The sequence below is a fragment of the Protomyctophum parallelum genome (assembly GCF_964188405.1).
Source record: "Protomyctophum parallelum genome assembly, chromosome: 16".
Lineage (NCBI taxonomy): Eukaryota > Metazoa > Chordata > Actinopteri > Myctophiformes > Myctophidae > Protomyctophum > Protomyctophum parallelum.
The window spans coordinates 42765665-42792776 of record NC_139711.1 but is presented as its reverse complement, the minus strand read 5'-3'; the positions used below and the strand labels follow the sequence as shown (position 1 = coordinate 42792776).

At 45.5% G+C, this 27112-nt stretch overlaps 1 protein-coding gene across 1 annotated transcript; it reads left to right on the top strand.

The window, feature by feature from the left end:
* The first annotated feature begins 352 nt into the window (after positions 1-352).
* Positions 353-26190, top strand: hars (histidyl-tRNA synthetase). The gene is made up of 13 exons (XM_083785332.1): positions 353-512; positions 5492-5581; positions 6105-6224; positions 11616-11711; positions 16420-16545; positions 16958-17065; positions 18547-18645; positions 19187-19280; positions 20013-20140; positions 21055-21348; positions 22285-22392; positions 22949-23095; positions 24312-26190. The coding sequence occupies exons 1-13, from the start codon at positions 417-419 to the stop codon at positions 24369-24371; spliced, it is 1566 nt and encodes a 521-aa protein (XP_083641458.1). The 5' UTR covers positions 353-416; the 3' UTR covers positions 24372-26190.
* The last annotated feature ends 922 nt before the right edge of the window (positions 26191-27112 follow it).

The window sequence follows — 27112 nt, the reverse complement described above, 5'->3', positions numbered from 1 at the left end:
CCCTATACCCTTCTAACAATTAAATGGCTTTCATAGGTAAAATAATAGAACAAAGCAAACAGAAGGGAAAACAAAACAAGAAAACAAAACAAAAACAAACAAACATAACATAAAACACAGACAGACAGGACAATACAGTTAACAGGAACAAGACAAAAAAGAACAAAAACAACAAAACAAAACACAAAACGAGAAAACAAAACATCATATCAAATAATTAATGTTCTATAATGTTCTATGTGAAGTCCATCCCTCCAGCCTATGGGATATATCTACGTCGCGTCCTGACTCCTGACCAGGCTCCTGACTGAGAGGAAGTGTGTGTTAGCTTGTAGCATTAGCTTCTCCATGTTAACCGGTGTTCTGGCACATGCTGCTGATGAAACAAACAAACAATAATACACACATACATAATAATGGCAGAAAATAATAAAACAGAGGTTCAAGAGGCCATTAAGACGCAAGGCGAGGTGGTTCGCAAACTAAAGGCAGAGAAGGCGAGCAAAGAGCAGGTTAGTAACATTGAACAGAGTGAATATCATGATGACGGCTGGTTGAGTTGACATGAAGTAGCTGCTAGCTGAATGAAATTAATGACAACGAATGGACACGACAGACGTCTTCAGACTGTCATATATATGCCTGCCAACACTCCCGAATTTACAGTTTACAACTACATGTTAGGCATTTAGCAGACGCTCTTAATCCGGAGCGATGTACTGTAAGCAAGAACAAAGCATGGTAATGCAGCAAAAAGAAATGTAATCAAGAATCATAAGCAAGCTAATAACCTAACATCTGTCTTAACAGTAGATTATCTGTACTCTACAGTGAAGACATGACTATACATTAGTGCTACGTCTACATGAATGATGAATCTAATAAAATGCTAAATTATAAATCAAAATTACAGCCAGGAGACCCCTTTATGTGTTCACCTAGCCCTCCAAGCAGAACCCAAATGCTACTGAAGTTTCTGACATTTGTTCGACCCAGTGCATTGGGTCCTGTTCCACGTCGTCCATGCCACCTGATTAAAACATTTACTGGCTCATGTTTACATGTTAAAACGCCTCCCCGCGCTCTTTGACGATATTCTTCAGTATGAGGCTTTCTGAATATGTAAAGTATAAGTACACATACATACCTTTGCGAATATCTCCTGTGGCGCGGAAGCCGTTAAGTATTTTTAATATATGTTTGCCCGATTTGGAAGCTTGGATTCTTCTTTTCCTTCCTTGTTTATTGACACCTCATTGTACCGCCTATCTGGCTAGCTAGTGGCGCTATAGCTATGACACAGCAGATCAGAGGCAGGGACGTAGCCTCACAAGCCAACCGCACACCGGGAGGCGGTACAATAAACGGTAAACAAACAAGAAGAAATAAAGCGACCAAATCGGTCAAACAAAGATTAAAAATACTTAACGGCTTCCGCGCCACAGGAGATATTCGCAGCTGGATGTATAGCTACTTAAAGTTACCGAATTCAGAATAACTCAAGGAAAATAATGGCGTCACATGCCGCGGGTCCTATTTTAGAGAGAATCTCCATATCCGCATATAGGAATTTCCATACGAAAGTACAGTAGCGAGCAGGGACCCAACGTAAAACTCAACAAAATATCAGAAAAGTTTTACGTAGGGTCCCGAAAGGGGCTAGTGTTCACCCTTGTCTGCTCTACTTCTGAATTGTAATGTCTTCTAAATAATGGCAAATATCCTCCTAGTCTATAGTCCTTGTTTTTTGTACAACTTGACTTTGATCGATTGATTTATTAAATAAATACTGCATTAACAGTTTGAAACGAAATTAACATACAAAAGGATGCTAAAAAAGGATAAACCCAAGAAAGCCTATGGCTTGTTGTTCCATTTATTGGGGTCCTGCAGTGTGCATTAATTGCATTCAACCCAGTTAGTGGCAGTGGTTCACCAAGGTGGACAGTGGACACCATCTCAGCCAGGGACCCTTTTTGGACCCCCAAATAGGTCTGTGTTACAGGTCCATTTGGTTCCATTTTGTACTACACTCAGGCCCCTTTTCCACCGGTTGGTTCCCAGTGGGAACCGGTTCAGTTCTTTTTGGTTCTTAGTCCATGAGCCAGAGCTCCAAAATTGAAACGTTAATTATGAATTGAGTGGAGCAAAACCATACCTATATTAGATTGTTATCACCATGAAACTTCCACAATTGAGTAATTACACGAAGACAATGATTTATTGTATTACAAATTTTACATTTTTAAATATGCAAATGAGGCATTATGTAGGAAAATAAGCAAAATAATCGAAAATACTACTACTGTGTGTATTTATTTACATGTATTGATCCTATAAACAATGTAATATAGAGAAGAACTAAACCGGTTCCCATTGGGAACCAACCGGTGGAAAAGGGGTCTCAGAGTTATAATGGCCCAATGGGGGACCTTTTATACATAAAATGTAACAGTTTGAGAACCACTTCTATGGTAAAAGAGCATGCCCATGGGGGTTACACATCAATGTAATTTAATTCAGTGAATAACTGAATATTATGTAAATGATAATTCTTTCCACACTGACTGCACTGCAGTGTGCTGACCATAGACTGGTGCTGACGTGATCTTAAGTTCAGCTGCAGCATGGATTGATGAGGGAGTTTCTGGGGTCTTGTCTTTGCTCTAAATGCCATGTCACAGCGTTGCGGTTTGGGCAGAAACCTTGGCTCTTATCTCCATATTCTAACTTTGTGTGTGTTTTTTTTAAATGTAAATTAAAATGTCCCCTTCATGTTTGCAGGGGGGGGGGGGGGTGTCCATGTTTGTGCCCTGACTTAACCCATTTTAGACCTGAGGACGATTATACAAAATGTCTCCTAAATCCTGACCGTTTTCTTGAAAAACCCATGTTTCTGTGTCAGTCGTTCTCATAGATTTTCATGTCAAGGACCCCCAAAAATATATGTAATTGGCCGCCGACCCCCATCTGAAAATACGTTGTTCCAGGGACCCCCCCCCCAGAAGCAAAGATTTGAGTTAAAAACGTTCGCTCTGAAAAAATATACATTTAATTAAAGATTTGCACTACATTTTCACGATTGTTAAAAAATAGCAGACCTACGAGTGCCGCGCTATGAGCTTGTAGATATGCTATGTTCCAATAGCTAAAGTATAACATAATGCTTAAAACACAAAGGGGTTCCCGGCCCAATTCATTCTTAACTCGAAACACGGTTTGAAGCGACGCGTCTTCTGACATTGAAAATAGCCGATCTACAAGCGACACATTGTACAGTGAGCTCGTAGATTGTAGAATACAATATTCAATATTCATATTTGGCCCCGGGCCCCGGGCTGACCTATAGAGCTTCATATATGGAGTGGAGACGACAGAGGCATCTCCATATATGGATTAAGGACGACTGGCTGCGGCATCGTGACAAGCATCTAGCCGATTGGCATTGTATTAAATGACGTCATATGACTTCTAGTATAAAATAGAGCGTGACTGGGTCAGTGACATCCATCTGTCTTGTCTAAGCTTCGTTTGGCCTGTCGGTGTGATTGACCCGTGCGTTTCATTGTTCTATCTTCCACGCCGTGATGATGATGATGATGATGATGATGATGCCCGACCCCTAGAGATAGGGTCGCTCACCACTTTTCTCCTGTTCTTCCTGCCTGGCCCTCCGTCCGTCCTAACAACATCACCGCCTGTTCCTGCTCTCTACCTGTCTGGACCTTCCTGGATGGCTGCTGCTACTGACTGACTGACTGTCTGGTGGTACAATGGGATGCCTTGGTTGGCCCTGGACAACAATGGCTGCACTGATGTGATGATGGATAATTGGATGGGCTCCTCCTGAACTGTACAACCCTTCAACTATTCTTTTTTTAACTTGCACTCTTCACTGTGTTTTTTGGGATGTATGCACTGGGCTTGCCCTCGCTCCGTGCGTGTGGCTGTTTTCTGGGGCGTCACTCTGGACTGCGTGCCCCATTACTGCGCTCCGTCGTCGGGATGACTGTGAATCAGGTTTGTCTCTCTAGGAGGGTGTGGTCAGTGGTGTGCACTGGTGGGGGTGGTGTGGCAGTCCGGTGGCCAATCAGAGCAGGGGTTGACACTAACCCTACTACGGGAGACCTTATAGACCAACGGCGAGCGTCGCTTGAATTTCATTGGCTATCGCCCACTATCGCCGGGTGACGTCGCCCCAAAAGATGAATTATTTGTATCTTTTCGGCCGACGCCTGTTCGCCTGCTATCGCCAGTAGTCACCGGGTCCCATTGACAAATAACTGACTAATAACACCTGTATGAATTCACACTTTCTTTTTTCAAAAACAGCACATTATATACTGTAGGCTTATTTTACATTCCTCTCAGGTGGACACAGGAGTCCTGGGGATTGATTCAGCTGGCTGAAATGTAACAGAAATATCAATAAGGGGTGTCAAGATTAAGAATCTACACTACATTCATGAAACGATACATGATATTGGGCCGGAGAAGATAATGATAACAATACAACATTGTACAGCGTCACATCACCTTCAGTTTTGCTGTTGTGGTGGAACTTAACCAACCTGAGTTAATAAATAATACATTTAATAAACTTTGTTTTGTACAGCACCTTCCATGATACAAGAGAGCCAGAGATTGTTCCTTGTAAATCTCGATCACACAGAAATAGTAGTATTATTGCCTCTTGCTGGACTTTACAATGAAGTAGGCCAGATAAGAGAGGCTCTTGAATGAGTGTCAGCTGTGTATAATTCACTTTAATTTATCCTCAAAAGTCAATGTGCATCGCCACGCTTTATATAATATCGTAATATTTTCTGGCCCGATTTATATACATATTGTGACACCCTTAAAAGTAAATAGTTTTCTTTTCAAGTTACTGGGAACCCCTTTTGGTGTTAGCAACTTTGTTATGGTTTAGCTATTGAAAAATAGCAGGCCTACAAGCTCATAGCGCGCCACTCGGTGGCGCGCTATGAGCTTGTAGGTCTGCTATTTTTGGAAAAATCGAAGAAACACTGACATAGAAACATAGCTTTTTCAGAAAACTGTCAGGATGTAGAAGACATTTTTAGAATCTGATCTCAGGTCAAAATGGGTTTAAAATGTGTGTGTGTGTACCCCTAGGGTAGGTACCCTCACAAGAACATGCAGTAATCCTGGTCACTAAACTGCCTCCCCCTGGCCAGCCGGGGCGCCTGATGGAGGGGAAAGGAACTGGTTGGAATAATGTGTTCCTTCCACGCGCTACGTCCAACCAGGGAATCTTCCCCCCATCAGGTGTAAAGGAGCAACTTGGACACTCAGGCATGAAGGAAGCATGAGTTCAAGTCCGTTGCTCTGCCCTTGTCCCCCATATATGGGGACTAGGTTGGCGGAGGGTGTGTAGAGCCCAGGATCACATTAGATAATTGACACAGGGGTGAAAAATGTGTTACAAAATCGTGGGATAAAAAAATGTGTGTGTGTGTGTGTGTTGCAGATTGACGAGGAAGTAGCCAAGTTGCTGCAGCTGAAGGCTCAGCTTGGAGGTGATGATGGAAAACACCAGTTTGTCCTTAAAACGCCAAAGGTAAGAACAGACGGCGCACAGACACGCACGCACGCACACACACACACACACACACACACACACACACACACACACACACACACACACACACACACACACACACAGTTGATGCTTGCTTTGATTTTCTCATCGCATGGATTAAAGTTCTCAGTCACCATAATTGACCTGAGTTACTTGGATTCAACAATGGGTTGTGACTAATGCCACCTAAGCCCAAACCAATTATCCATAGAGTCTCTGAAGGGGTTGTCCAACAATCTTTTGAACAAATGTTCAGTTGTTGCAGCAGTTGCCCGCCAAAACACATTTTAGTCCACTAAACCAACTATAGATTTAGTCGACTAAAATCTTTTGATATTTAGTCGACTAAAACTTAACGCTAAAACATTCCAGGTGACGACAAACTAAATGAAAACTATTCAAAAGACTACGACTAAAGCTATAATCTGCTGTCCAAATCAACACCACCTCCCTCCCTCCCTCCCTCCCTCCCTCCCTCCCACCCACCCACCCACCCGCCCAGGGGACGAGGGACTACACGCCCAAGCAGATGGCCATCAGGGAGAAGGTGTTCAACACCATCATCGGCTGCTTCAAACGCCACGGCGCCGAGACCATCGACACGCCCGTCTTTGAGTTGAAGGTAAAAAGCATGATGAGCACGTTGTGAACCCCATCCTGTGCATGTCGTCATACACATATGTGACAGAATTTGACTGAGAACTGCCAATTGTATTTTTTTAAATGTTAGTTTTGGAGATATGGTTTATAGAGTAATGTATTAATGTCTTGCAGAAAACGGCAAGTTGAGAAAACAGGCTTGAAAGAGGTTCACTTCTGTGGTCTCTAACCTTACACCTACATACATGTTTAAGCATTTATTTCAGGCATGCTCTTGTATGTGAAGAGTCTGCCTGTGCTATTAACTCTGGTGAAAAGCTGGAATTTGCGCGATGGCAGTCTCTCAGTCAAATCTGGTCACATATAGGCAAACATTCAGCAAAAGTAGAAGACCTGAGAACTATTAGTGGACAGCTGATTGGCCAAAAAACATCACTTACCCTATGTAGGTGGCGACGAACTTATTAAGCCACCGAGAGGCTAAAAGCGGGGAAATGTACTGCCAGACGCGCTGCATGCCAAGGACTCACTTCTCCAGTGTAGGCTACTCCGTTTTTATTCATTTATTAAAGTTATATTAAAACATCGTAACAAAGTGCATTGTGCAGAATCTTATACAGATAGCAGCATGGCGTTTGCGTTTGTAAAGCGGTCAGCAAAGTTGGACTTCCCCGTCGTTCACCCCCTCTCCTTCCATTCATGAAATGACACCAGTGAACAGCTGACTTTACTACCTGTCTGACACCACCCAACACCACGTGACCATAGTAACCATAGCAACCCATCAAGCTGTCTAACCTGTCCCCAACATTCCGGCCCCTAATTATTACACATAAATACACAGTAATAATTATCAAGGCATTAATTCATATAGAAAAACACATTACATTCTTTCTCCAACCGTTTGTCCTTTTTGCGATTGAGTTCCTAGTTCAGTAGACCATTGCAGGTCTTGAATCGAGCAACACGCAAAAACACGAATAATCCGAAGTCATGAAAAAGTCAAAGTATTCCAATGTCAAGAAAAAGTCACTTGTAATCCAAATCCATGGAAAGAAGCGACGCCCTCACAACTCCTGAAGAGGGCAGATCTGCAGAGAAGCTGGTCCGGGTCTTAATCCGAACCTGTCACACAAGTCCATTCCTGTCTGGCATGAGTTAAGTTAGGAAGTCCTGCTTGATCTTCGTCCATTTCTGTCGTTCCTGCGCTTTCCACTTCACCGGCTCTATGTCCTTTACGGTGCTCTCCTGGGCAGACTTTTGATCGTCGAGTGGCTTCTGTAACTGCTTATTATGCAGTTCTCCAGTGTGAGAGTTTTGTTTCTCAGAGAGTTCCTTCTCCACAGCTTTCTCCAGTCCGCCTTGTGAATGCTCATGAATCTGAAGAATCTTGAGATTCATCTCCAGAAGCTGCTTACTGCTCAACACCTCGGCCAGTTCAGCAGAGAGTGTCTCCAACTCAGTCTGCTTTATGTACAGTCTCTCCGAGGGTTTCTGGTTTGTGTCTTCCACATGTGCCTGGAGTCCTAGATCTCTCTCTTTCAGGATGCTCAGCACCTCTGCTCTATGTGTTTCTTTGGGGTCCCCCAGAGTAGTAAGGTGCTGCTGGGTTAGAGCATCCAGCTGCGGCTGTCGAGCTTCCTCAAATGCAGGCGTTTGCTCCATGGTCTTCAGTAATGATCCAACCAGCTCCACTGTCTTGTTAGCAATTTCCAGAAATCCCAGCAGTTCATCAAGAGTGACAGCAGAGATTCTGTTAATGCTGATGGCAGGTTGGGTCATAGGTTCATCACTGCCATCTCCTCCAAGTGATCCATTTACAGTCCATCCGAGCATAGTCTTTACTGCATATGGTCCTCCATTCACACCTCGGATGACTTCCAGTGGTTCCAAGACTCTAGGAACATTCAAGCCAATCAGCATCTCCACGTCTGCATTTATCTGTGGCAGATAGACATGCTTCAGGTGAGGCCATTTTTCCAAATCTTGCTGCCGTGGGACGTTACTTCTATTAACAGGCATTTGGTGTTGTGCAAAGGTTTGAGGCATTTCGCAGTAACAGTCACTGTCCAATCCAGCGACTTCCAAGTCAGATGCAATGCAACTGTCAACCACCCTTTCTTGGCCCATGGTGCGTAAAATAATCCTTGTTTTCCTCCCTGAGAGTCCCAGTTTATCCATCAGACCCATTGTGCAGAAGGACGCTGTACTCCCTGGGTCTAGAAAGGCATACGTTTCCACTGACCTTTGACCTCCCTTTTCCTTCACCTTAACTGGTACGATGGCAAGCTTACAATTTCTATCACCGGCCCCAGTAAGACCACCGGTATGGACTTCAACCACTGCTCTGTCTGAGTCATTCCTGACCTCCTCTGCATCTCCATTCTCAGGGTGGATGTGGAGTAAGGTGGGGTGCCGTGCACCACATGTCTTGCAAGACAGACGTTTCGTACACAGTCTGCTGATGTGCCCTGCAGCGCACAAGCAACCAAAGCAGACTCCATTCTTCTTCAGGAACTCCATCTTCTCACTGTGAGCTCTCCCCTCCAATAAAATACATGACTCCAGTGCATGTGCACTATTCTTGCAGAAAAGACAAGTCTTCTCGGGTCCATCTTTGGCTTCGTGTTTCAAATGAATGTCTCTTTCAACAGTAGATAATGTTGTGGCAAAACTGCTCCCTCTTGCCTGGAAATGGGGCACAGGTTTAGCCCTGCCAGTTTCCTTGAAAGCCCCCATCATTGGAGCATCTTGTATGTCTCCGAATACAGGGTCTGTAGCGATTCTCGCCTGTCGCTCAGTAAAAGTTACAATATCAGCAAACAAAGCTCGTTTGTGATGCCTTTCCTGGATGTTACATGCTTCTGTTCTCCACTTGTCTCTTAACTCGTAGGGCAGCTTCTTAATCACAGAGAGCATGTTTGCAGATGTATTCAAGTCACATAGGCTGCACACATTTTTCATGGCATTGCAACAGCCTCGCAAGAATAGGCTGTATGCTTGTAGGGCTTTACCATCCTCAGACTTAATTGCTGGCCATGAGAAGATTCTATCCATATAAGCAGATGCTATGACGTGTTCATTTCCAAAATGTTCTTGGAGCAAAGCCTTTGCTGTAGCATATCCAGTGCCATCAGTCATGTGTTGACAACTTCTGACTAGCTGTTGAGGCTGCCCCCTAGTGAATTGCTCTAGATAGTGCAAGAGATCGACAGCGTTGTCAGTCCTCCTTTCTATGGTCTGTTCAAATGACTGTATAAAACCATGGTACTGCAGAGGATCGCCATCAAACAGTTGGATCTCTCTTTTAGGTAGTGAAGCAATGCATTGCTGATGCACCAACATTGAAGTTATCTCATTTTGGTTTTGCATTATGGCCATCATGTTGTTCTGTTCACTGGTGGTGTTCCTAGAAGTATGTATGTCTCTAGCCTCTGGGGCCATGCTCCGTGCCTGTGCGGGCGCTGAGGGCCTCTGTAGATGTTTGACTCCATCATGTTGTCTTTCCTGTGGCCTTGTGTCCCCTCCAACAACTGTAGGTTGTCCTCTTCCTATCCCATCCTTGTGTGATAATGCCTCTGTATTAATATTGAGGCCACTTTCGAAGTAGGATTCCATTCCGTCCAATTTCTGAGAAGCAGCACTTCCTACTCCAGACCCAGAGGTTCTCAAAACATTTAATTTTGCAGCTGATTCGGCTATGTCTGCTTCAAGCTGAAATTGTTCCTTTCGTTTTCTTAGTTGAGCTTCCTGTTCTTCAAGAGCATGTTTTTGTGCAAGCAACCTTTGCCGAGCCACTAAACCCGCCATTTCAGCCTCAACCATGACACATTGTGATGCAGTGGAGGACACCTTTGAACCGTGACTCTCGCTGTTTGCGTTTGATATGCTGTCCCATGGCCTAACATCCTCCTGAGCATCATGAACATGATGTGACTGGGGCAAAGTCACGTCCACATTTTCCACGTATCCATGATCTCCATTTTCCTCCTCAGCAGCCTCATGCTGCATAGGCCTTTCAATAGGCCTGCACTGAGCCTCTAGCTGAGGTTTATTTTGGGGTCCTATAATTTGTGAGAACCAGGCATAAACATCCTCAATGAGACCATCTTTATATTTGTTAACATTTGAGAACCATTCATTTTGTTTTCCTTGTTCATCGTGTGGAATAAGAGTTATTTGAGAAACATATAGTTCATTAGAAATGTGAGACAATTGCGTCAAAGCATCAAGTTGTTCTTTAACCAGTGAAACGTTTTTGGCATTTTTCATGAGCTCTTTGATGGAGGTCATCAGAGCCTTTATTTCATTCACTTTCCTTTTGTGTTCCTTTTGGATTGATTCGATTTTATTTGCAAGAGCCTTTCCAGAGAGATTCATTTTCCTTTTTTCCATGTCCTGTTTTCCAACATTTGATCCCACTTTCGTTACACTCATTTTGAATGTGCAAGCAAATTACACAATGAGAATCCAATGCAAAGCCAGCCACATGAAAACAGTCACAGCGATCGGCGATCGCTCAGAGAACAATGCACGTTAATTGTCACGCACACGATACAGTTTAGCCCGGCGGGCGCACAATTGCATCCACAGCGCATCACAAAGACAATGTCAGTTTCCAGTTTCCACTCAGCGGCATAACCCGCTCAAACTGATCCAAACGAACCAACTTTAGTTCAACAGCAGAACGCGACAGGGTTACATTACCGCTTGTCATTTGAAGTGCTCGGGTCCGGTTGTGTGTGTCCGTGGCTGTGTTCATTCAGCTGTGTTCATTCAATTGTTTGCGTGGCTCGTTTGCTCTGCGTCAACGTGTGACTTGTCGGGTCCTTCCATGGCTCTAATCGTTCCATTTGTGTCACTATTTGCTGACAATGTAGGTGGCGACGAACTTATTAAGCCACCGAGAGGCTAAAAGCGGGGAAATGTACTGCCAGACGCGCTGCATGCCAAGGACTCACTTCTCCAGTGTAGGCTACTCCGTTTTTATTCATTTATTAAAGTTATATTAAAACATCGTAACAAAGTGCGTTGTGCAGAATCTTATACAGATAGCAGCATGGCGTTTGCGTTTGTAAAGCGGTCAGCAAAGTTGGACTTCCCCGTCGTTCACCCCCTCTCCTTCCATTCATGAAATGACACCAGTGAACAGCTGACTTTACTACCTGTCTGACACCACCCAACACCACGTGACCATAGTAACCATAGCAACCCATCAAGCTGTCTAACCTGTCCCCAACACCCTACCTAGGTTTCAATGAAGTCATGCATATTAGAAACTTCATTCCTTCTCCTGTGTGTGTGTGTGTGTGTGTGTGTGTGTGTGTGTGTGTGTGTGTGTGTGTGTGTGTGTGTGTGTGTGTGTGTGTGTGTGTGTGTCTGTGTCTGTGTCTGTGTCTGTGTCTGTGTGTAGGAGACATTGACGGGCAAGTATGGCGAGGACTCTAAACTCATCTACGACCTCAAGGACCAAGGAGGAGAGCTTCTGTCCCTCAGATATGACCTCACCGTATCCTTAGAACCCAGTCCAGCCTAATTTTGAACCAAATTAATTGGTTCGGATAATCGGATCCCTAAAAGTTGGTTCCGAACTGGAATATATATAAAAAAAATATATATATATTCTTGCTCGGAATTGGGTTCCAAAGTGGTCGTGTCACTATACAGGTTGGAAGATACAGTTGTGATTTAACCCATTTTGGTGTTAGCACTATGTTATGCTTTAGCTATTGGAAAATAGCAGATCTACAAGCTCATAGCGCGCCACCGAGTGGCGCGCTACGAGCTTGTAGGTCTGCTCTTTTTGAAAAATCGAAGAACGACCGACATAGAAACATAGCTTTTTCAGAAAACAGTCAGGATGTAGAAGACATTTTTATAGAAGCTGATCTCAGGTCAGAATGGGTTAATAAACCGTGATAAAAATTAAAGAACGGAACCAGTTCTAGAACCAAAGGGGGCCCACATCCACAACGTGTTGTGAGCTTGTAGATGTGATTCTAACCAATGACGTGTCCAAACTAAGTATGCAGCGTCCCCTAGTGTACAAACTAAGCAACAACAGGTGCCAGACACCATGGTCAGTGTGTCCTATCCTCAGACACCATGGTCAGTGTGTCCTCAGACACCATGGTCAGTGTGTCCTCAGACACCATGGTCAGTGTGTCCTATCCTCAGACACCATGGTCAGTGTGTCCTATCCACAGACACCATGGTCAGTGTGTCCTCAGACACCATGGTCAGTGTATCCTCAGACACCATGGTCAGTGTGTCCTCAGACACCATGGTCAGTGTGTCCTCAGACACCATGGTCAGTGTGTCCTATCCTCAGACACCATGGTCAGTGTGTCCTATCCTCAGACACCATGGTCAGTGTGTCCTATCCTCAGACACCATGGTCAGTGTGTCCTCAGACACCATGGTCAGTGTGTCCTATCCACAGACACCATGGTCAGTGTATCCTCAGACACCATGGTCAGTGTGTCCTCAGACACCATGGTCAGTGTGTCCTCAGACACCATGGTCAGTGTGTCCTATCCTCAGACACCATGGTCAGTGTGTCCTATCCTCAGACACCATGGTCAGTGTGTCCTATCCTCAGACACCATGGTCAGTGTGTCCTCAGACACCATGGTCAGTGTGTCCTCAGACACCATGGTCAGTGTGTCCTCAGACACCATGGTCAGTGTATCCTCAGACACCATGGTCAGTGTGTCCTCAGACACCATGGTCAGTGTGTCCTATCCACAGACACCATGGTCAGTGTGTCCTATCCTCAGACACCATGGTCAGTGTGTCCTATCCTCAGACACCATGGTCAGTGTGTCCTATCCTCAGACACCATGGTCAGTGTGTCCTCAGACACCATGGTCAGTGTGTCCTATCCACAGACACCATGGTCAGTGTGTCCTATCCACAGACACCATGGTCAGTGTGTCCTCAGACACCATGGTCAGTGTGTCCTCAGACACCATGGTCAGTGTGTCCTCAGACACCATGGTCAGTGTGTCCTCAGACACCATGGCCAGTGTGTCCTCAGACACCATGGTCAGTGTGTCCTCAGACACCATGGTCAGTGTGTCCTATCCTCAGACACCATGGTCAGTGTGTCCTATCCTCAGACACCATGGTCAGTGTGTCCTATCCTCAGACACCATGGTCAGTGTGTCCTCAGACACCATGGTCAGTGTGTCCTATCCTCAGACACCATGGTCAGTGTGTCCTCAGACACCATGGTCAGTGTGTCCTCAGACACCATGGTCAGTGTGTCCTATCCTCAGACACCATGGTCAGTGTGTCCTGTCCTCAGACACCATGGTCAGTGTGTCCTATCCTCAGACACCATGGTCAGTGTGTCCTCAGACACCATGGTCAGTGTGTCCTCAGACACCATGGTCAGTGTGTCCTATCCTCAGACGCCATGGTCAGTGTGTCCTATCCTCAGACACCATGGTCAGTGTGTCCTCAGACACCATGGTCAGTGTGTCCTCAGACACCATGGTCAGTGTGTCCTCAGACACCATGGTCAGTGTGTCCTCAGACACCATGGTCAGTGTGTCCTATCCTCAGACACCATGGTCAGTGTGTCCTCAGACACCATGGTCAGTGTGTCCTCAGACACCATGGTCAGTGTGTCCTATCCTCAGACACCATGGTCAGTGTGTCCTCAGACACCATGGTCAGTGTGTCCTCAGACACCATGGTCAGTGTGTCCTATCCTCAGACACCATGGTCAGTGTGTCCTATCCTCAGACACCATGGTCAGTGTGTCCTATCCTCAGACACCATGGTCAGTGTGTCCTCAGACACCATGGTCAGTGTGTCCTCAGACACCATGGTCAGTGTGTCCTCAGACACCATGGTCAGTGTGTCCTCAGACACCATGGTCAGTGTGTCCTATCCTCAGACACCATGGTCAGTGTATCCTATCCTCAGACACCATGGTCAGTGTGTCCTCAGACACCATGGTCAGTGTGTCCTATCCTCAGACACCATGGTCAGTGTGTCCTCAGACACCATGGTCAGTGTGTCCTCAGACACCATGGTCAGTGTGTCCTCAGACACCATGGTCAGTGTATCCTATCCTCAGACACCATGGTCAGTGTGTCCTCAGACACCATGGTCAGTGTGTCCTATCCTCAGACACCATGGTCAGTGTGTCCTATCCTCAGACACCATGGTCAGTGTGTCCTATCCTCAGACACCATGGTCAGTGTGTCCTATCCTCAGACACCATGGTCAGTGTGTCCTCAGACACCATGGTCAGTGTGTCCTATCCTCAGACACCATGGTCAGTGTGTCCTATCCTCAGACACCATGGTCAGTGTGTCCTCAGACACCATGGTCAGTGTGTCCTGTCCTCAGACACCATGGTCAGTGTGTCCTATCCTCAGACACCATGGTCAGTGTGTCCTCAGACACCATGGTCAGTGTGTCCTATCCTCAGACACCATGGTCAGTGTGTCCTCAGACACCATGGTCAGTGTGTCCTCAGACACCATGGTCAGTGTGTCCTCAGACACCATGGTCAGTGTGTCCTCAGACACCATGGTCAGTGTGTCCTATCCTCAGACACCATGGTCAGTGTGTCCACAGACACCATGGTCAGTGTGTCCTCAGACACCATGGTCAGTGTGTCCTATCCTCAGACACCATGGTCAGTGTGTCCACAGACACCATGGTCAGTGTGTCCACAGACACCATGGTCAGTGTGTCCTATCCTCAGACACCATGGTCAGTGTGTCCTATCCTCAGACACCATGGTCAGTGTGTCCTATCCCCAGACACCATGGTCAGTGTGTCCTCAGACACCATGGTCAGTGTGTCCTATCCTCAGACACCATGGTCAGTGTGTCCTATCCTCAGACACCATGGTCAGTGTGTCCTCAGACACCATGGTCAGTGTGTCCTCAGACACCATGGTCAGTGTGTCCTATCCTCAGACACCATGGTCAGTGTGTCCTATCCTCAGACACCATGGTCAGTGTGTCCTATCCTCAGACACCATGGTCAGTGTGTCCTCAGACACCATGGTCAGTGTGTCCTATCCTCAGACACCATGGTCAGTGTGTCCACAGACACCATGGTCAGTGTGTCCTATCCTCAGACACCATGGTCAGTGTGTCCTCAGACACCATGGTCAGTGTGTCCTATCCTCAGACACCATGGTCAGTGTGTCCACAGACACCATGGTCAGTGTGTCCACAGACACCATGGTCAGTGTGTCCTATCCTCAGACACCATGGTCAGTGTGTCCTATCCTCAGACACCATGGTCAGTGTGTCCTCAGACACCATGGTCAGTGTGTCCTATCCTCAGACACCATGGTCAGTGTGTCCTATCCTCAGACACCATGGTCAGTGTGTCCTCAGACACCATGGTCAGTGTGTCCTCAGACACCATGGTCAGTGTGTCCTATCCTCAGACACCATGGTCAGTGTGTCCTATCCTCAGACACCATGGTCAGTGTGTCCTATCCTCAGACACCATGGTCAGTGTGTCCTCAGACACCATGGTCAGTGTGTCCTATCCTCAGACACCATGGTCAGTGTGTCCTATCCTCAGACACCATGGTCAGTGTGTCCTATCCTCAGACACCATGGTCAGTGTGTCCTCAGACACCATGGTCAGTGTGTCCTCAGACACCATGGTCAGTGTGTCCTATCCTCAGACACCATGGTCAGTGTGTCCTCAGACACCATGGTCAGTGTGTCCTCAGACACCATGGTCAGTGTGTCCTCAGACACCATGGTCAGTGTGTCCTATCCACAGACACCATGGTCAGTGTATCCTCAGACACCATGGTCAGTGTGTCCTATCCTCAGACACCATGGTCAGTGTATCCTCAGACACCATGGTCAGTGTGTCCTATCCTCAGACACCATGGTCAGTGTGTCCTCAGACACCATGGTCAGTGTGTCCTATCCTCAGACACCATGGTCAGTGTATCCTCAGACACCATGGTCAGTGTGTCCTCAGACACCATGGTCAGTGTGTCCTCAGACACCATGGTCAGTGTGTCCTCAGACACCATGGTCAGTGTGTCCTCAGACACCATGGTCAGTGTGTCCTCAGACACCATGGTCAGTGTGTCCTCAGACACCATGGTCAGTGTGTCCTCAGACACCATGGTCAGTGTGTCCTCAGACACCATGGTCAGTGTGTCCTCAGACACCATGGTCAGTGTGTCCTTTATCCTTGACCCCGGCCACTCTCAGGTGCCTTTTGCTCGCTACCTCGCCATGAACAAGGTGACCAACATCAAGCGCTATCACATCGCCAAGGTCTACCGCCGGGACAACCCAGCCATGACCCGCGGCCGCTACAGGGAGTTCTATCAATGCGTAAGTAAAAAAGCTCCATGTAGTCTGTAGTCCATGACAGGTTTTCCTCAGGGTGCATAGGTTTAGTTCTCATGTCAATGGAACGGGCTAGGGTTAGGGTTTTAACCCCTTTTGGTGTTAGCATTATGTTATGCTTTAGCTATTGAAAAAATAGCAGATCTACAAGCTCATAGCGCACAGAGTGGCGCGCTACGAGCTTGTAGGTCTGCTATTTTTGAAAAATCGAAGAACGACTGACATAGAAACATAGCTTTTTCAGAAAACTGTCAGGATGTAGAAGACATTTATAGAATCTGATCTCAGGTCAAAATGGGTTGAAATATATGCAAAATTGCAAACGTAACTGCCATTTACAGAGAAGTGTCTTGTTTCTCTAACGTGTGTGTGTGTGTGTGTGTGTGTTCCCTCCCAGGATTTTGACATTGCAGGTCAGTATGACCCCATGATCCCCGACGCAGAGTGCCTCAAGATTGTCCATGAAATCCTCAGTGAATTGGACCTGGGAGACTTCCGCATCAAGGTCTCTCTCTCTCTCTCTCTCGCACGCACGCACACGCACACGCACATGCAATTTTAGAAGTTCATCCAGTGACTATTAACAGGTTTACTGCCACCTGCTGGTAAGCAGTAAGTCTGTTTAAATATGCCGCATCAGAGCTAGAGGCGGTTATCGCCAGGTACCTGGCGATGCGATTACACATCGTTTCCGAGGGTCACGATTCGATTAATCCCGATTAATCCTGATTAATTGGGCTATGTTACGATTCGATTAATCCCGATTAATCATGATTAATCACTCACTGTTAATCACTCAGTTACTGTGTGACTAATAAACAAAGTGCTTTCTAATGATTATGAATATATATATATTCTTTCACAGTGCACTTTTTAAACTCAAATCTTTGCTTCTGGGGGGGGTCCATAGAAGAAAATATTTTCAGATGGGTGTCCGTGGGCAAATACAGAACAGCAATAAGCAGCTTTCTTAAAAAAAAGAAAATAATGAGTTTGTACAAGCATACAATAAATATATATTAATAATGACATAAGATGTCATGTCATAGAAATACATGGGCAGGAGGATTTAGGTTGAGGTCAGCAGCACTCAAATTGCCTTTATTCTTTGTTAGGACAAAAAAGGTGCTTTTCTTTGTTTCCTTATTCAGGGATTTAATTTTCAGTTACTGAAGTGTCATTAAGGAAGCTTTGGGGTAGTTATTGAGACTATTATGTTGCACCTTTCTGTTTGTTTGCACACATTAAGGAGCATTTGGTTTAAAGTATTTTACAAGTGTAAGGCAGCATTTTGGATCCTATGATCTTGAGGGGACACGGGAACTCGATACAACTCACAACGAGTACAAGACCATATTGCCCACTGACATCCAGAGATGCAGTCAAGACAACCATCCCGATCCCGAACACACGGACAGCTGCCCATGCACTCAGAAAAGGCGACTAGAATTACGAAGTCCATCGGCACTTTTATTGCAAAGGTTTTACGTTCACATTCGGTCGTGGGGAGCGACGGATTCCGGGCCATGTTAGCACTTTGGAGCCACACTACGTCGTCCCATCTCGGCCACATTTCACAGGCGGTCGATGGTGTGAGTTTTATCGAGTTCTCATTTCCCCTCAACCTCATACAATCCAAAATGTTCCCTTTCTGTCATCTTTTTTCTCTTCCCCTCCGCGTTGGTAACTCGTTCTGTTTTGGTTGTTGAAAGCTAAAGCGTGTGCGAGCGCTGTGTGCGACTGTGCGTCACTCTAAACGGTCCGGTACGACGACGCAGCGCAGTCGCAGATTAGTTCCGCCCTTTTGCTCCGGTAAAAAAAATACATTATATAATCGATGTTTGACATTTGTGCATCGATGAATTATCGCCCATGATGGCATCGCGATTAATTGACTAATCGATTTTTTTCCCCACCACTAATCAGAGCCCATCGTTTTTGCACTCTGTCTGAACATTAACCCAAGCATGATGTCACCAAATACAGGTGAACGACCGGCGCATTCTGGACGGGATGTTTGCAGTGTGTGGCGTGCCAGACGACAAATTCCGAACCATCTGTTCAACGGTTGACAAGTTGGACAAGGTACGTCTAGTGGTGTACTGACGACGCTACAGTCAGTCTGGCCTCATGCCTGGATCCTCTTCTGTCCTCCCCTTACTCTAAAGCTTGATTTATACTACCTCAGGAGGTAGAGCAGGTCGTCCAATGATCCCTGGGTCGGCGGTTCGAATCCCGGCTCCTGCTTTCCACACGTGGAAGTGTCCTTGGGCAAGACACTGAACCCCACATTGCCTCCAATGAGTCGGTCGGTGTGAGCTCGCCACCATTGGTGTGTGAATGTGGGAAGTGAGGACGCTGGTGTCAACTGTTCGCCGCTTCACCTCCCAATGTATGAATGAATGAACCATTGTGAAGCACTTTGAGCAACTTGGAAAAGCTCTATAAAAATGCAATTCATTATTATTATTATTACTTTGTTGTACGATGGTGTCACATGCCAAAAATGGCACACCTAACACATACAATAGGGTTCCCACTGTCATGCAATTCCTGGAAATATTTTGACCTGTTTTCCAGGCCTGGAAAAGGTTTGTAATGAATCAAATGTGGTCTCCTGTCCTAGATGTCCTGGGACGAGGTGAAGGAGGAGATGGTCAAAGAGAAGGGGCTGTCGGAGGACATCGCGGACCAGATCGGGGAGTATGTGAGCATGCAGGGTGAGCCGATCCACGTCCATATGACTGACTGCACCCTCACACTACCAGACCATAGTACACCCATATGACTGACTGCACCCTCACACTACCAGACCATAGTACATCCATCCACACCCATATGACTGACTGCACCCTCACACTACCTAGCCTCTGTCCCAGGCTTACTTATCTGCGAAAAGAAAAGCCTGGTCACAACGTAAGGCAGAGAAGCTATCATTGCTAGGCTAACAGTGCGGTTGTTCCAGGTGGTATGGACCTGGCAGAGCGCTAGGCTAACAGTGTGGTTGTTCCAGGTGGTATGGACCTGGCAGAGCGCTAGGCTAACAGTGTGGTTGTTCCAGGTGGTATGGACCTGGCAGAGCGCTAGGCTAACAGTGTGGTTGTTCCAGGTGGTATGGACCTGGCAGAGTGCTAGGCTAACAGTGTGGTTGTTCCAGGTGGTATGGACCTGGCAGAGCGCTAGGCTAACAGTGTGGTTGTTCCAGGTGGTATGGACCTGGCAGAGCGCTAGGCTAACAGTGTGGTTGTTCCAGGTGGTATGGACCTGGCAGAGCGCTAGGCTAACAGTGTGGTTGTTCCAGGTGGTATGGACTATGGACCTGGCAGAGCGCTAGGCTAACAGTGTGGTTGTTCCAGGTGGTATGGACCTGGCAGAGCGCTAGGCTAACAGTGTGGTTGTTCCAGGTGGTATGGACCTGGCAGAGCGCTAGGCTAACAGTGTGGTTGTTCCAGGTGGTATGGACCTGGCAGAGCGTCTCCTCCAGGACCCTAAGATGAGCCAGAGCCCAGCGGCGGTCGCCGGCCTCAAGGACATGAGTCAGCTGTTCAGCTACCTGGAACTGTTCCAGGTCACAGACAAGGTAAGGAGAAGAGCCCAGTCGTAAGTTCCTAAACAATGACCTTGGCAGTGATGGAGCAGAGCCAGTCTAGCCTCGCGTTGCGATACTAATGTACCACTGTGCTGGGTTAGGCCTCGGGGCATATGCATATGCAATAGGGGCGGGTGAAGTGTGGCTGCGCCAGGCTAGAGCCAGTCAGTCCAAAATGACAAGCTTGACTTGATCTTGTAGAAAATAATAAATTGTCAACCAATACTGCGTCAAATAATATAATATAATATACTACTAAAAGTGTCAAATATTACCCAAGAAAGAGGCAAAAGATTGTTGATATCCAGGCAATGTGAGCTACCTAGATCAACTATTTTCACAATATTCATCTGTGGAAAGCGAGTCAAACTAAATGCCTCAACTCCTACAATGACACTAGTTAAGGCTCTGTTTCATTTAGTGTGCTTTGGTTCCAAACATTTTAACGTGTTGTGCTGCGACGCATTGTGAGCTTGTAGATCGGCTATTTTCAGTATGCAACCAAGTGTAAAATGACTCGTACTGGATCTTTTGTTCACTATAGTCCCTTCCTAACATTTTAGTCTAGTTTTTATTTGTTGACGAAATTGTCAGTATATTTAGTCTTAGTTTTAGCCGTCATAGCTTAGCTTAGCTTTCATTTTGTTTCCATTTTTAGTTTTTGTCAGTGAAAAAAGGTAGTCGACGGACATTTTTAATCTTACCTCTTTCATCTTATCAAACATTTTTAGTTTGATGGCTGTGTTGTGCCCCCCTCCCCCGCATCAAACAAAAATGTTTGGTCAAACCATGTGACTTCCATTGGAAATGCATTGGGGGCGGCCATTAAACACGGACAAGACAGCCGTCTCAATGGTGTGATTGAGGCCTACGTTTTAGCCCCTGTTCCCCTTCCTCTCCCCTAGGTGGTGTTCGACCTCAGCCTGGCCAGAGGTCTGGACTACTACACGGGCGTCATCTACGAGGCCATCCTGAGCCAGCAGGTCGCCGCCACCACGCCCCCTGTCGCCCCGGAGGACGCCGGCACTCAGAACGGCGCCGAGGCACCGGGCAGTGTGGGCAGCGTGGCCGGAGGCGGCCGCTACGACGGCCTGGTGGGCATGTTCGACCCCAAGGGACGGAAGGTGCCCTGCGTGGGCGTCAGCATCGGCATCGAGAGGATCTTCTCCATCATGGAGGCCAAGATCATGGAGGCCAAGGTAAAGCAAGTGGGATAAATGAACTAGAAGAGTAGGAGACTGTTTGACTCTGTGTTTGTCAGTCGCCTCTTTATGCCTGATGAAGGTCTGACGCAGGGCTTCTCAACGCTTTTGGCCGGGGACCCCCGGAAATGCTTTGGCAATGTCTCGGGACCCCCGCCCCGCCCCCTCCCGACCCCCCAATATAAATTGACTGCTACAATAACCTTAATAATAGAGACATATACACCATAAATAAATACTGACACCAGATAGGCCTATAATCATTAGGGAAGGTGACGGTGTATGCATGTACTATGTGTAGCCTACTATATTTAAACTCTTCATTTCCACTTTCTAGCCATTCATTTGAAAAACAAAAATAATAATTTAATAATTTGGGGACCCCCCCCCCCCCCCAATTAATTTGGCGATCCCCTGAGGGGTCGCGACCCACGGGTTGAGAACCCCTGGTCTGACTTACCGAAATGTTGCTCTAAGAAATACTTTGTTACTCCACTGTTTCCTCCAGGGAGACGTGCGGACCACAGAGACCCAGATCTTGTCAAATCAAATCAAACTTTATTTATAAAGCACATTTAAAAACGACTGTCATCGACCAAAGTGCTGTACAAGAAAAAACGTATAGCAACAGCGCTTTTTTGTGCCTGTGAGGAGGCGTGCGGCAGCGTTTTGGACTAGCTTCAGTCGTCTGACCAAGGACTGGTCGATGCCAGAATATAAGGCATTACAATAATCTAATCTAGATGAAATAAAAACATGAATTAGAGTTTCAAGTTGCTTCGGGGGGGGAGGTAGGGTTTGACTTTGGCAATCAAACGCACCTGGAAGAATCTGGTTTTGATGACGGAGGATGGTTTTGTTTTGTTTCCTCCAGGGAGACGTGAGGACCACAGAGAACCAGGTCATGTAATGGTTTGGTTTTGTTTCCTCCAGGGAGACGTGCGGACCACAGAGACCGAGGTCATGGTGGCCTCGGCGCAGAAGAACCTTCTGGAGGAGAGGCTGAAGCTCACAGCCGAGCTCTGGAACGCCGGCATCAAGGTCTGCATTTATATTTATAGAGGGATATAGTGTTTTCATTCATTACCAGCTCAGTGGCCTTGTGGTTAGAGTGTCCGCCCTGAGACTGGGAGGTTGGGGTTCAATCCCCGGGCCGGGTCATACCAAAGACTCTAAAAATGGGACCCAGTGCCTCCCTGCTTGACACTCAGCATCAAGGGTTGGATTGGGGGTAAGTCCCTGCGACATACTAGCGTCATGTCCAGGGGGTGTACTTGTATATCAAGCTGCCTCACGCTACAGAAACAGGAGATAGGCTCTATGGGCCCTATGGGCCTCATGGCTCAGCAAGGCTACTTACTTACTTATAGTGTTTTCATTAGTGGTTTTCAACCAGTGGTCCTTGAGGGGGTTCCACGTGCTCCCCAGCTAAATGTTGGTAACAAAATGAATAATGGACTTTGATATGAAAAAGGGTTGAAAACCACTGCTTTACATGGCTTTACATGATCATACCATGGTTCAGGTGTACTCACTGTGTGTGTGTGTGCGCGTGTGTTTTCTTGTGTGTGCGTGACGTGTTTCTGTGTGTGTGCAGACGGAGACCATGTACAAAAAGAGCCCCAAGATGTTGAACCAGCTGCAGTATGCAGAGGCCACAGGGGTCCCCCTAGTGGCCATCCTGGGAGAACAGGAGCTGAGAGACGGCGTGGTCAAACTGCGCACCGTTTCCACCAGAGAGGAGGTGGGGGAACATCACATTATTGATGACTAATTGACTATTTCTATTTGTTTTTGGATGTATTGCCATGTCTTATTGTAAATCGCTCTGGATTAACCCATTCTGACCTGAGATCAGATTCATACGAGGTTTCCGCCGGACACACACTGGTCTGATTAACCCATTCTGACCTGAGATCAGATTCTAAAAATGTCAGTCGTTCTTCGATTTTTCAAAAATAGCAGACCTACAAGCTCGTATCGCGCCACTCGGTGGCGCGATATGAGCTTGTAGATCTGCTATTTTTAAATGGCTAAAGCATAACATGATGCTAACACCAAAATGGGTGCCCGGTCAGAATGGGTTAAGAGCGTCTGCTAAATGCCTGAATTGTAAATTGTTCTAAATTGACCTATAGCTAAACCCATCCCCAAACCGCTATGGTCCAATCACAGCTAAGCATTACATGGGTATAGACAAACCTCTCCACCAATAGTTGTCCTATTATAATATATTATATATATATATATTATATATGATAAAACATTGTTTTACAAAAGTAATGCCACGCACATATTTTTCCAGTGCATCTGGCTGGCCTTGTTGACGGATTTGGAAGAGATTTAGGAAGGTCTTGTTTCCAAAAAGGAACCCGTATTTAATGTGTAACATCCATGTTTTTTACACTGGAATGAATGAGCCTGGCTGAAAGGTGTCCAAGTGGGAGAGGGCGGGGCTTAGCTAAAGGGGAATTGTGACGGTGAGGTGACAATATTTAGGACTTTTCAGACATTCTTTAACCCATTCTGGGCGGGAACCCATTTTGGTGTTATACTTTAGCTATTAAAAATAGCAGATCTACAAGCTCGAGTGCTCGAGTGCCACGCTACGAGCTTGTAGGTCTGCTATTTTTGAATAATTGTGATAATGTGGCGCAAATCTTTGAATATATATTATTTCAGACTGCACGTTTTAACACAAATATTTGCTTCTGGGGGGTCACTGGAACTACATATTTTCAGATGGGAGTCAGTGGCCAATTACATATTTTTGGGGTCCTTGACATGAAAAACATTGAGAACCACTTACAGAAACATGAGGTTTTTTCAGAAAACTATCAGGATTTAGAAGACTGGGAATGGGTTAATACCTCAACAAAAAGTTGTTGTTGAAATTCAAATTTCATTAAAATCATGAAATCCGTTCCGACTGACAGCCTGCTGTGTCTTTCTACTTGCAGGTTTCCATACCGAGAGGAGATCTAATAGCAGAGATCAGGAGAAGGACCTCGGAGGTCTAGTCCTCTCTGCCCGACAACATGCTGCTCCGCTTCACCCCATTGGTCAACGTACATTAAACATTAAACATACAGAAGAATACTCCGGGAGCCAACCAGTACAGTTCTCTATTGGACTCAACATACATTAAACATACAGAAGAATACTCCGGGACCCAACCAATACCAGTACAGTTCTCTTAGACAAAGCATATTTCACTGTCCTGGATGCAACTTCTCCATACATTGCAGACGGACATTATAGAGCACCGAGGTCTGACGTACAGTAATTTATACATATACCTGGGTCGTGTTTTAATTCATACATATACCTGGGTCGTGTTTTTTTCCTCCGCCCCCATTCTGAATTCCCATAGACTTTATGTTTCATTTTTTACATTGTGTCAAATAAGAACTGTGTTCCAAAAATAAACAAATTATCCCACCGGTTTCACTCATATAGTTATGAAGAATCGACTGATGGCGAGAAAACTGAATTAAAAACTAAATGTAAACTAAGCTATGATGACTAAAACGAAGACTAAATATACTGACAATTTCGTAGATAAATAAAAACTAGACTAAAATGTTAGGAAGGGACTATAGTGGACAAGAGATCCAGTATAAGTCATTTTACAATTGGTTGCATGCTGAAAATAGCTGATCTACAAGCTCACAACACGTCGCGCTGCAAGCTTGTAGATCGGCTATGACTAAAACTCAAATCAAAATTCTCTGCCAAAAACAACACTGTTTCATAGCTGATCATATTTCATTCTCATATATCTCGAGGTTTACACACCGGTCTTACTCTCTTATTACTGCAGCCGAATGAGTTAAATCTTCTCCAGAAACAGACGAGTTTCTGACTATGGCAAACGATACAGACAGAGCCATCTCCCGACACTTTGTTTATTTTCAGACCACAATGCTTCTACGAGACCATTTTAAAATGACCACCATGGAGAAATCACTTTTGCGAGCGAGTGACGTCAGGAGAGGACGTCATGACTGTAGTTCCGTTTTCCCAATAGGTGGTATTCCCTGTTTCCAGCTGCTACTGTATGTGTACTGTATGTGTATAGTATACTCTGGAAAACCAGGAGCCTTGTGTATCCTGACAATGATGTCATGCTTCAACAAGCTGGCTTTGAGACTGCTCCATTGTTTTTTGGTCACGATATTCACCGGTTTGTGTTTGCTGTTCAAATCTGCTGCTGTCCAATCAAATGCAGCCACGAGGAATTCACAGGAACAGAAAAGGGAACTACATTCAGTCGTAAGAGCCTTTCTATAGACAAATTCACAGAGGCTTGCCTGTGTGCGGCCATTACTGAGGTGTACCATTAAGCGCAGCAGCACTGATTAGCTACACCTGTCCTACAAACAGAGCACCTGCTCCATAGATTACACCTCAGTAATGGCCGCGCCCAGGGAACCCCTCTGTGAATTCGTCTATAAGTCCGTACTGTGTGGAGTGTTTGCCTTGTGTACTGGCACGATTATACACAAACATCTAGCCTTTTAGGAGACCAGCAAGTCCACTGCATTGAAAGCAACCGTGAATGTGAAGATGGTTTGCTACTTTCAAGGACATGTCCTGGAGAAAAAGAAAGACTATATCGTACAGTATATACATGTATAAAAGACAAAGCAGTCTGTGGTAAAGCCAAACTTGTATATTTATTCAAAATTGTGTAACAAACTTGATTGCAGAGCCTGTTATGTGGTGTATAATATCCAGGAAGTCTCTGCAACACAAACATTGCAGTAGTAATTACTGTCATTTCAACTAGGACCTTGTTAATGTCCCATCACAGAAATAATAAACATTCAAACAATACTTGACTGATTGCACATTCTTTGCTTCATACAGCAATAAACCACAAATACTGGTTCCAGATTATTTTGCTTCATAAAATAAATCAATTCTAACATTTACTGATTGCAGATTCTTTGCTTCATAGAGCAACAAATTAAAGATTCTGTGCTTCATACAACAAACTGAAATGATAACTTAACCGATTGGATAATTTGCTTCATGCAGCATAATACAAATGATACTAAACTTATTCCAGATAATTTGCTTCATACAGCAACTCAAATCATGTGTTAAATGGATTGCATAATTGGCTTGATTTTCTTTGCAGAATAGTGAGAATACTGAGGTGTTGATCATGCAACACCAGTCAAGCTGTATAATACTAATAATGTAGCAATTTGTTTGCAATAAAAGTAATGATGTACAATATAGTATTTAGTAGTATTTGACCATGTCTGTACTTAAACGTTACTGTAGAACTGCAGTACTATCACCCTTTTGTTTTAATTCAGTCACAGAAGCACCGATTTCACTTCGACGCATCATTCAAATTGGTCTTGGTGTTGGATGTCACTCACAATTCTGTGGTTCAAGATGTATCATTTAAATCATCTTCAAGTTGGACTGTGTGAAAGTAATTCACGATTCTAACTGGTTCAAGATGAAGGGCTGTATTTTGCGTGTCTTAAGTACCAGGTCTTATTCCCTAACTTGAGTCAACTAAAGACCTGGAGGCATGATCAATGCTCTTTGGCCACTCAGAATAGCCAAATGGCATTGATCACGCCTCCAGGTCTTTAGTTGACTCAAGTTAGGGAATAAGACCTGGTACTTAAGACACGCAAAATACAGCCTATTAAAGTGTGCTAGACGAAAGCGTTGCCAACCACAATGACTCCTCAAATCCACCCAATAAATGAGACGGAAAAAGAAAACAAAAGTT